Genomic DNA, 11513 nt, shown 5'->3' with positions numbered 1-11513 from the left:
TGCTCACAAACTTGGGACCCAGTCTCAGCGTGGCCCTGCTCAGCCTTGGTCATGAGGGCTTTCAGGACCATCCACCCAAGACTTCTGGGACCCAATTCTGCTTTCTAACTTTGGGGTGGGGGGGTCACAGGTTCATTCAGCAGCCCCTCCCAGATGCTCCTCCACAACCAGTATGCTTCGGGGTCGAAAGATAGACAACTCTGTAAACACCAATTTCTTGCTTCATTCTTTTATTGAGCCACTGCCTTGTTCCACAAAGGATTTCTGCAATATTTGAAGATTCCAACAAGATAACAGACATTTAAAATCAGAGAAGAAATAAAGGAATCAAAAACGGGGAGGATCTTGGGCTCTCACGGTGGGCCTGGTGTGCACTTGGCCCTGCCTGGAATCTCCCCTGGACCCGGGCTGGCAGGGGAGCTTCGACAAGGACATTCCAACGGAAGTGCACATGCCAAGTCCCAGAGTGGGAAATGGCACAGCCAGGTGATGGGATTTCCAGAAGCCTGTCTGGCTTCCCCACACCACTCAAGTTCTTTGGAGACAAAGAAGTCTCCTGAGACATACACAAGGTTACATCTCCTTCAGGATTGCAGTCAGCCCTGATTCAGCTCAAGTCAAAGCCCTCTCTGATCTCAGGATCCTTTTCTATTTCCTTGTAAATGATGACTCACTCTTCAACCCTGTTTTGTTTCCAAACTCTGTGATACAATGCACATGTTTTTCTTTAAAACAACAACAAAAAACGTCTGCTATGATAGGATATTCTCAATAAATATATGCGACAAAGGACTCCTAACTAGACAACAAAAAGGACTCCAATTTAAAAAAAAAAAAAACACCCACAAAAATAGATACCGAAAGGGCCAAGAAGTGGATGAAGAAGGTTCAGCCTCAGGGGTCGTCAGGGAAAGGTATACTGACACCTGAGAGCCACCACGTCACGTGCACCAGAACGGCTAGAACTAGAGACTGGTGACCAAAGGAGCACTCAGAACTGTTGGCAGGAGTGTAAAATGAGGTAGCCACTTTGGAAATGGTCTGGTTAGTCCTCATAAAACTCATGGTCCTAAGACCATGTTCAAGAATGGTCACAGCATGTGTAATCCTAACGGTCAAAATCTAAAATCAACCCAAACGCCCATCAACAGTAGGCAGATAAGTACATTGTGGAATATGCACCTAGTGGAATACTACTCGGTCATGAAAAAGATACCCTCAACAACGTGGATTAATCTCACACAAAATGTTTTATAAGAAAAAAACAACACTGAATCCTTAAAGGGCATACTATATGATATTGTTTACATGAAGTTTTAGGAAAAGCAAATTAGTCACAGGGTAGGGCAATGGCTGGAGGGGGAAACACAAACGATGGGCATCTTAAATTGGGCGGTGGTCACGTGGGAATGACGTCATGCTCACGCCTTCACCAGCAAACTAATAAAACCTGCAGTCACGTGACTCGGTGGGCGGCTTTGGATCCCAGCGGTTGGGGAGGGGGTTGGGGGGAGGTGTTGTCCAGTCCTGTTTCAAAAATGTAGTCTGTTCCCCACTCACCCACCCAGAGTCCTGTGTGTCCTCAAGCAAGTCCCTGGCCCTTTTGGGACTCAATCCCCCCACTCCCACCACCCAGTGAGTGGGTCCAGGGATCTCCAAGGAGCTTCCCACATTTGTTTCTGGGGTTAGAGGTGGCCTTTCACCAGATCGCAAGCCAGGCTTCTCGGGACAATCGTTCCAGCGGTGTGTGACCCTCGCAGGTCTTCCCCAGGCGCCTGTGTCAAGCGCACCTACTCCTCGGCTTCATGAGCGCTTTCTGCAGCTTCCGGGGCTTTGCTGCGCGCAGGCACACAGCAAGCACTGAGTAAATGGTGGCTGCGAGGGGACGGTTAGAACTGCCCTATAGGTCGAAACGTGTGTTTGAGACGGGGTCCTTGGGGGGTCCCCCAGAGTCTCCTGCAGGTCGGGGCCAGAGGCCCAAAGGCCCCAGCACAGAGCTGTGCGCGGCGCTGCGCCTTTAAGAGGCGAACGGAATGTATCAAAACAGAGCGGCTGCGCGCCCACTGGTCGCGCGCCGCACGTGACCGCACAGCTGATTTCCTGCTCCCCCCTTTTTGTTGCTGCGGCCGCCGCCGAGTGTCAATTTCCGCGCCGCCGCCTGCGGTCGCCCCCAGTGCGGCTCCGCGCGCCGCCCACCGAGCCCGCCGCGCGCCCCTGGCCCGGGTCCGAGCGCCCATGGCGCAGTCGCCGGCAGCAGCGTCGCCGGGCGCGCCGGAGCAAGGCTGCCCCATCCGCGTGGAGCACGACCGTCGGCGTCGCCAGTTCACCGTCCGGCTCAACGGTAACGCCGGGCCCGCCCGCCCCCGCCTTTTGTCTGCGCGCCGCGGGGCCGGGGGCGCACTCGCGGGCCAGGTGGGGGCGGGCGCCCGGGGCGGCGCGAGCCCGGGAGCGGCGGAGGCAGGCGCCGGGCGGCTCCGGTCCCGCCTCGGCCCGGGGGAACCCGCACCTGCTTGGCCCGGCTGTTTTCCGGGATCCTGCCGAGGTCCCGGGGAGCGGGTGTCCCGCCATTTCCCCATTCCCGGTGTTGAGTGGCTTCTGGCTGCCCCTGCGAATCTTCGCTTTTTTGCTCGGAGGGGGCTGGAAGACCCTGCTAGACCGACCGGGGGCTGACGGATGGAGGGGCTTCGGCCCGTCAGGGGCGGGGCGGGGCGGGTACGGGGAGGGACGTTGTCTCCTTCAGACCCCGGCGGCTTTGGGGCTTGGCCAACTTGCCTCATCTCTGTGCGCCCGTTTCTCGCCTCTACAGTGGGATTAACTCCTGGCTGGTGGGAAGAATTGGATGCCCCAATAAGAGTGAGGTTCAGAACAGCGCCTGCGGCAGGTAGTCAGTGCTGGAGGACATGGACTGGGCTTTACTGATTTTTTTCTTTTTTTTGCTGGCAGGATCTTAGTTGCAGCATGCGAACTCTTAGTCGCGGCAATTTTGATTTTTTAGCTGGGGCCTGTGGGATCTAGTTCCTTGACCAACCGGGCGCCTTGCATTGGGATCTCACTGGACCACCAGGGAAGTCATTGGGCATTACTTCTTAAACCAGAAGCGAAGTCAAGCCCTTCACCGGTTACTAGTCCACGCCCCCTCCGCCTGATTGAGAAATGGAGGGTTGAATTCCTTGCATCCCACCCCTCTCTGTTAATAACTTTTTCCTCCCTCCCAGCTGGGCCTTCTGTGGTAGTGCCCAAGCTGGATGGGCCCGTATGGGCCACTGTGCCCCTTGTCTGAGGAGGGAAGGGCGAGGCTTCCTGAGGTCAGGCAATAGGGGGAGGGGCAGAACTCGAATAGGGTCTTGTCTGGGCTGACTCCTCCCACCTGCGCTTGGAGGTTCTGTCGGAGCTGGAACTTCACCTTCTCAGACCCCATTTGGCTGTGCTTGGCTTTGAACCCGGCCCCAACACACGTCTGTTACAACCCACTCGTGACGTGGCCGTCACCACCCTGTGTTCAGAGGAGTAAGCTGAGGCCCCCGCAGGCCAGAACTCAAACACCTTTTCCTTCCTCTTCTCCGCTATAGTGCCCACCCTGGCGCACCTGGCCGTGACTCTCAGGGCTCCCCTGCTACTCTCATTCCAAGAGGCCCCCTGGCTTTTCAAGGCTCCTGAGAGGCCTCTGATTTCCTTGTGGGTGTTCAGGGGACCCTCAACACTCAGAGAAAGAAGAAAAAGGGGACCTTTGGGGGTGTTCCTTCTTTTTTTCCCTAATGAGTACAGCCATTAGGGACACCCTCTTGAGTTGGCTGGGGTCAGGCCTGGATGAGCCCAGCTGCCTTTGTAAACTTGTCCTGTCTGTTGCCTCCTGCTCAGATGGCTGAGTCTAAAGTGGACCAGGATCCTTGGCCAAGTTCTCACCAGTCTACAAGACTGGGCTGTGCATCCAGGCCTGAAATGGTCTGGGTGTGTATAGGGGTGGGCCGAGGGCTCCTCTGTGCCCAGGCCCCAACCCTGCCTCAGCTGGGGAAGGGAATGGCCTGCCATGGTTTCAGCCAGGACCTGGAAGCCAGCTCACTGTGCCCAGTGAGAGGTGGAGCAGCCCTGTGGCTCTTAGCACAGGTGTGTGCCAGCCATCCCCTGGCAGAGCTAGGCTGGTGAGTCCCCAGCAAGTTCCAGGTCTGGGGAGGAAAGAGCAGCTGTGTGCATTCAGTCCTTGGGTTTCCCGCTTGCCCCTCACACTGGAGTCACTTACTTTATCCTCAGCATTGCTGGCGGTGTTGGTGGAGGGGCTGCTCTGCCCATTTTACAGAGGAGGAGACTGAGGCTAGGAGAGTGACCAACATGCCTGCAGTCTTGCACCTTGGAGGTAGAAGAACTAGGATTCATGCCACAAGTGCTTCTTGAGAGCTTACCATGTGCCACACATTATTGTAAGTGCTGGGGGCTCAGCCATCTGAGGGTCAGTGGACAATAAAGCATAGACCATCCTGAAGAACAAGACCTGTGAGAAATAAGGTTGGGGTGTTGGGAAGATGCTGGTACTTTTTGTTTTTGTTTTTTTGGCCACACTGCATGGCATGTGGGATCTCAGTTCCCCAACCAGGGATCAAACCCTGCCCCCTGCAGTGGAAGCATAGAGTCTTAACCACTGGACCACCAGGCAAGTCCCAAGGGCTGTTGTTTAGAGTCAGGTGTCCAGGAGGACCACCCAAGAAGGAGGCAAAGAAGGGAGCTACGGTGGCAAGAGTGCTCCTTGTGGAGGGGGCGGCAAGTGCAAAGGCCCTGGGGTGCCTGATGTGTTCTGGGAGCAACAGAGAGGGGAGAAACAGAGCCAGGCCACAGGACAGAGGGCATCAAGAGGCATGGAGGCAGGTGGTGCGGGGCTGTGGCAGGCATTATGAGAACTTGGCCTTGACTCTGGGTGAGGTGGATGCCTGGGAGGGTCCTGAGCAGAGGGTGGATCAGATGTCATGGGCTCCCTCAGGCTGCCTGGGGGCAAGCAGCGTGAGCAGATGGGGAGAAAGCCCAGTTCCTCGGTGCTTGCTGAAGGAAGCGTGGACGGGGTGCTGACATGGGGTGTGAGAGGACATGGGTGCTCAGGCTGTTGCCTGACCGCCAGATCCAGGGCCTGAAATGCTGAGGTGACACGTGGGCTAACCTCAAATAGTGAGGACCCAGCCCTGGGGGACTCTAGGGGAGGTGCCAGGAAGAGGGAGCAGCTGGCTGAGGCAGGTGGCCCTGAGGGCCGCGGGGAGGCCGCTGAGCTGAGGATGGGCGGGGTCTGACTCTGCTTCCATGGGGGGTGCAGGGGCCAGTGGACATGTGAACAGTGGTCAGATTCCAGACAGATATTGAAAGTTCTGCCCACGGGCCTGCCGAAGGCTCAGACTGGCATCTGAGAGATGTGCGAGAAGGACCCCAAGCACCTTGGCCTGGCTTGTTCGTGGCCATGTCTCCAGCTCCCGAGAAGTGCCACGGACGGGCTCAGTGAACTTTTGTCAAGGGGTGCAGAGGGGTGAGTAAGCACGTGGTTGGATGGACAGACAGACAGGCTGGCTGAGAGGCTGGAACTTCAGCGAAGTGTTTCTCCAGCAGGGGACTGGGGCACACTGGTGCACCAGGCCTGAGAGGGTGTGAAGGTCAATTGCCTGTGCCTTCTGGGCCTGGTCACTTTCCTGCGGACGCTGGTGTCTGCTGCTTCTGACCTTCCCCAGGCTCTAGTGGGTGGTCCAGCTCTCTGGTTTGTTCAGGCTCTGGGCTAGTTGGCAACTTGCTGAGTCCTGCTCTACATCCAGTGTTGGGCCTGGGGCTCCCAGAGCACTGGGCAGGTGCTCCAGTGGGGGTGCAGAGAGCTGGGCCTTAGGGGGCACCGGGAGCCCTGGGATGCTAAGCTTGATGATAGCAGAAAAGGCCACATGGGGCTCGGTGTGTTCTAGATGCTGTTCTAAGCACACTAATCCTCCAGACACTCTTCCTGAGGACTGCTCCGTTGCATCCATACTTTGTGGATGAGGAACTGAGGCATGGAGAGGTGATTCCAGACCCAGCACCGAACCCCTGACCCTCCCCCTAGGCCTCCCTGCTCGTTCAGGGCCTCACCCGCCCACCCCCTCCCCACAGGATGTCATGACCGGGCAGTCCTGCTCTATGAGTATGTGGGCAAGCGGATCGTGGACCTACAGCACACAGAGGTCCCTGACGCCTACCGTGGGCGCGGCATCGCCAAGCACCTGGCCAAGGTAGGGCATGGAGGCTGACCCCACTCAGAGGAGACCAGGCCCAGTGGTGGCCAGGCCCCACCCTCCCATGGGCTGCAACTGCCACCTACCCCCTGTCACCTCTATGCCCCCACCTCCCAGGCCGGGCCCTCAGGGACCCAGACGCCTGCCTTATGTGGGGCGCTCACTGCTGGGACCCAGCGTGCATGGATGGTAGGTGCCCAGTGAACTCTCCAGGGGGCCGAGCCTGGCGCCAAGGGTGAGGGTGGCTGTGAGTCCCCTAAAAGCTGCTCGGGGCCCTGCCCTCTGCCACCCTCCTGTCTCTACTGCCCCTCTGCCCTTTTCAGGGGCAGCTCTGTGCTGGTCTGTGGGGCCATCCTGTTACCAAGAAGGAGCCCTGGGTGACAGGAGCGGGGTGGGAATCTGTTGGGCATGAGGGCGCTTACCTGCAGCCCCCAGTTCATCCACAGAATGGGAGAAGAGATTGGAATCCTATCACCAGAGGGTCTCAGGCTGAAACCGGGGGTCAGGTGTGTGGGGTGCTGAGTGCTCAGGCGGTTCCAGACCCACTGGTTCAACAACTGCAGGCTGACCGCTCCTACTGCTGGCCTTGGGATCCCTGTGAACACGGAGCGACCTCTGCTGGGAGCAGAGGGAGCCCCAGGTGCCCTGATCCAGCCCACAGGGGTGGCTTCCTGGAGGAGGCATCCGGTGAAGAATGAGTGGAGAAGAGGGTTCTCCCAGGGCGGATCTGACCCTGGCCCCCTCGCTTCCCTGCCATGCCCCTCAGGCAGTTTATCAGTCTGCCTGGGTTTCCCAGCTGTAACGGGAGTGGTGACAGCACCTCTGCCTCCGTCGCAGACCCAAGGGAAAGCCTGGGGTGTGAGGGACTGGGGCTCTGACCACTCTTCTCTCTGCCTGGCTGCCAGGCCGCTCTGGACTTTGTGGTGGAGGAGGACCTGAGAGCCCATGTCACATGCTGGTACATCCAGAAGTTCGTCAAGGAGAACCCCCTACCGCAGTACCTGGAGCGCCTGCAGCCATAGCCCTGGCTCCACAGGGCTCGAGCCCGCCTATCGGACCCCCAGGCTTTGCCCTGGCCTCCGTGTGCTCTCAGGAATCCTGGTCCCCACGGGGGACGGACTCAGAGTTATTTTTGTAAGGACGCTCGTCTGTGGCCCTGGGAGGCGGCTGGCCAAGGATGGGCCGTGGTCCAGCTGCCATGGCGAAGCGGAGCCCGGCTGTTCCTGCTCTGCAGACGGCGTGAGGGCCTGCAGTTGAGATCAGAACGTGTGGATGGGGGCGTCCCTCTGGCCATGCCGGATCCCCCTTGCTGCTCCGTGCTCTGTGAGGGGCAGCAGGGGGTCATCTCCCCAGATGAGGAGCAATAAGGAACTATGTGTGCCAACTTCCAGGGCCATTGGGCCAAGCGAGGTAGCCCCCATGCTGCCCCTGCTCTTGACTGTGTGCCTGGTACAGGAGATGACTACAACCACGGGAGCCCTCCCTGATGAACAGGGCCAGGAATGGGCTGGGTGCCAGTCCAGGCTCAGGCTCACACACACACACACGGCTGGTGTCTCCTTTACATACACACATGCATTCACACGTGGCTGGTGTTTCCTTGGCAACCCACCCTGCAGGATAGTGGTCCTCTCCCTCCACCCCACCCCCATGCCCACCCTCCCCTTTCCATCTGAGTGTCTTGGGGATCCCTGCCCCTCATTGTGGGTGAGGTTTCTCAAAGAGGACCCTTGAGCTGGGGTGGGAGGGATAAAGCTGTCCTTCACAGACCATTCTCACCACCCAGAGGAAGAAGCAGTTCAGAGGGATTCCTGTGCAAACGCCACACGTCAGAGCGTCCTTCCCTTCCTGCAAGCCCGTGGCCCATCAGGAGTCTGAGGCCCCTCCCAGACTCCCTTCCTGGGAACAGCTTGGGGAGCACCTCGGCACCTTTGTTCTGTGGGGCCTGCCTTTTTGGGGACTTCTTTTGGGGGCTGGTTGAAGCTCAGAGTACAGCCTCCTGTGTCCTGCTCCCCACAAGGGCCGAATTCATGCCTGCTCCCCTGTGGGGCCAGAGGGCAGCTCAGGAGTCCCGTCCCTCTGGGCTGAGATGTGAGTTAACAGTGAACCCCTGGGATGACACGGCCCCTTCAGGCCACTGGCTGGGGTGGACTGCTTGCCCCAGTGACCCCTCCATTTCTGACCTCAGCAGTCCTTTCCAGGGTGTTCCCACTTATATACATCTCATTCAGAAGTGGGGACATCTCCATCTACATGTGTCCAAAGGCCTGGCAGCCCTGAGTCACTGTCCTCGGCCCCCACATCCCTCCCAGTGCCCAGCCCCCTTCCGGCCTCCAGGAATTCTTAGAGGTTGCAGAGCACCCTCCCTTTCCCTCTGCCCCTGGCTGTGTTTGCAGAAAGCTTTGGGAGAAGCCCTTCCAAGGCCACACACGTGCCCTCCTGGTGCGGCGTAAGAGCAGAGTAGGTAGTGGGCGTGAGGGTGGACTGTCGGGCAGCCCAGGCTCTGGGCCATTTTCCTCTCCATCATCACCCCCTCCGCATCCACACTCCCCATGTTCAAGCACAGACCCCGTCATGAAAACTCTGCAGTAGCTCAGAGAGCTGGTGCTGATGCCTTTGCGGCCTTCTGGGCGACGCAACCTGGTTCCAGGAGGCACTGTCCATGGGAGGGTGTCCTGCAACTGGCACAGGGGACCCCAGGGCAAGTTGCATGTGGAGGGACCGGAGGGCTGGGTGGCACAAGGGGGCCCACCATGCCCCAGCCTGCACCTGTGTTCTCCCAGCGGGTGACTGGCTAGCCGGCTGGCACACACAGCACTTAGTACTTGAACCAGGGATGTACAGGGTCCCCAGGGCCCTGCGACACTGGGCCAGGGACAGCTCGTCCCCAGTTTCTACCGGTGCAACCTGGGCCCCCTTGCCTCAGGCCGCCTTACAAAATGCCGCTGCTCTCAATACGGCCCTTGACAGCAGCAACGGCCAACTCCCCCAATTAGGTGGGTGTGCTGCAGACCCAACCCTGGAACCCCAGTCTCCTCCAGCAGCACTCCCAATCCTGACACTGCCGGTGCTAGCCCGACTGTGTGACGTCTCAGCCTCACCCTCCCGCCCCACCCATCCCAGGAAACTTGGGGAACCCTCACTCAGGAGGCAGGTCACGTGGGTCAGTTTGTGTGCCGCCAGCAGGGAACGGGAAAGCTCAGAGACCTATCAGGCCCCCAGCAGATGGCCCCATGGTCACGTGCTCTTCTGCCAGGACCGTTTGGTAGGTCTCACCCAGTTGAGACAGGCGGCCACCCATGTGCCTTTCCCACTCAGGACCTGCTGCAGGTGGCGTCTGGGCCAGAGCTGGTCTCCAGACGGAGTGCATGACATTTCAATAAAAGGTGTGACCCAGTGTGGCTCTAGGACTGCTTCTGGAAGGGCAGGGGTGCTCGCCTCCGCTCCACCCCCAGGGCAGCCAGGCTCCCTGGGGTGGGAAGCCCTCGGGAGTGGGAGGAGCGAGAAGGGCAGACCTGGCAGGTGTCTGGACTCCTGGATCCTCACTGGCAGGGAAGTGAGGCCGTGAGGTGCAGGTGGCATCAGGATCCGGGGGTCTGCTGGCTGCGCCTGTACCTCCTCCCAGGCATGGGCCCCTCTGACTGAGGTCATGGTCAGGCCTCCAGCAGGAGGCTCCCTTCGCTGGGAACAGCTGGACCTGGGGACCAGGAGGAGAATGTCACATCATGTCATCTGCCCCTCTTCCCCCAGGAACCCTCTCGGGGCTTCTGTCCAGTGGGGGAGGCAGAGCACTCAGGCAGGCCAGGGCCAGCAGCACTTAGGACACACGGGATGGAGAGCCTCCTGCATGGAGTCTGGAGCCTGAGGGCTCCAGGGTGGAGCATGTTCCTCTAGGTCCCCCTGGGGCCCTCTGTGGTCATGACTAGCTTGGCTTCCATAGCAGCTCCGTGAGAGACCAGGTATTGGGAATTGGAGGCTGGGGGTGGGGGGTCAGCAGGCTACAGAAAGGTGAGGCCAACAGGACCCATACCCAGTTCGTGCCCCGCTATGTCAGTGTCCTGTGGTGGGCCCTTGCAGGGTGATCCCTAGGGACACGTCCAGCAACTGCCCTACAGCAGCCTGGGCTCTAGAAGTAAAACCCATGGTACTGTCCACCCGAACCTGAATGAAACGGGGCAGGGACAGGACAGGCTCAGCGAAGTCCCAGTGGGAGAAGGGAGGGCGGGAGCCAGCAGCCAGGTGGCTCCGGGGTGGGTGTTGGGTGCTGCAGATACCCGCTTGACTGGTCCTCCCCCTCTGGTGTCCCCGGCAGCCACCTCTTGGGAGTCTGCTCACTCTCCTGCCCACGTACGTGTCAGCAGGATTTCCTCCAAGCAGCAGCTCAGGGGCCCAAGGCCCCTCTAGCCTGCAGAGCTGCCATCCCCACAGCTGACTGTCTATCTGTCGCACATGTGGGATGGGACCTGCTGTGGAGGAGGCTGGGGACAGGTTCCAGGCATACAAACAAGGAGCCTGTGTGCTAAGGCCTGGATGGGAAGAAGACAGCACAAGCCCGCTGCGATCTGGACTTGGGGAGGGCTCTTTGCTCACAGCATGAGGCAGGGTCTCCTCAAGGCAGCCTGGCTGGCAAGGTGAACCTGGGTGGTTCAAAGTCCGGAGTTAGATGGCAGGAGAGACCAGCACACACAGCTCTCAGTCTCTGGGTAAAAGAAAGCAGTTTTGTTTTTTTTAAACTGAGGTATAGTTACTATACAATTAAATAAGTTTCAGGTGTTCCAGATAGTGATTCAGTTGGCCTGCCCAACACTTCCACAAACAATGCCCTGTATTAAATCCATTTTGTTTGAAATACCTAGGGTGGATTTTTTTTCCCTAATTAGACACTGACTACTCCATTTACAGTTGAGAAAGGTGATATTCAGAGAGGAAATGACTAAATGAAGGCAAACCCAGTATCTCTCCTGTCACCCTAGTCACGTTACTGAGTCACAATGCTTTGTCCTCAGCTCTTCCTTGCACACTCCTCCTCCAGGCCCCATGCAAATGACATCTCTTGAAAGGACCCCTAACCACCTGTAACCTCCAAGTCATCTATTAAGTCATTCTGCTTAATTTATTATCACTCTGGAAATAGTTGTTAATCCCATTAGACTGGAAACTCTGAGACCAACTGCAGGGCATGAGGAATCTTAGTTCCCTGACCAGGGATCAAAACCCTGCATTAGAATTACAGAGTATTAACCCCTGGACCACCAGGAAAGTCCCAGACCAGGAAGTGTTTGTCTT

At 58.3% G+C, this 11513-nt stretch overlaps 1 protein-coding gene across 2 annotated transcripts; it reads left to right on the top strand.

Moving 5' to 3' along the window:
• Positions 1-2200: 2200 nt before the first annotated feature.
• Positions 2201-7267, top strand: NATD1 (N-acetyltransferase domain containing 1). 2 transcript variants are annotated; one of them, XM_052658089.1, is made up of 4 exons: positions 2201-2341; positions 2807-2881; positions 6106-6224; positions 7133-7267. In XM_052658089.1, the coding sequence occupies exons 1-4, from the start codon at positions 2236-2238 to the stop codon at positions 7247-7249; spliced, it is 417 nt and encodes a 138-aa protein (XP_052514049.1). In that variant the 5' UTR covers positions 2201-2235; the 3' UTR covers positions 7250-7267. The 2 variants fall into 2 exon arrangements, with proteins under 2 accessions (XP_052514049.1, XP_052514050.1); XM_052658090.1 differs by lacking the exon at positions 2807-2881.
• The last annotated feature ends 4246 nt before the right edge of the window (positions 7268-11513 follow it).

This window comes from Budorcas taxicolor, chromosome 19, assembly GCF_023091745.1.
Source record: "Budorcas taxicolor isolate Tak-1 chromosome 19, Takin1.1, whole genome shotgun sequence".
In the NCBI taxonomy this organism is placed as follows: domain Eukaryota; kingdom Metazoa; phylum Chordata; class Mammalia; order Artiodactyla; family Bovidae; genus Budorcas; species Budorcas taxicolor.
This window is presented reverse-complemented; position numbering and strand designations above follow the sequence as displayed.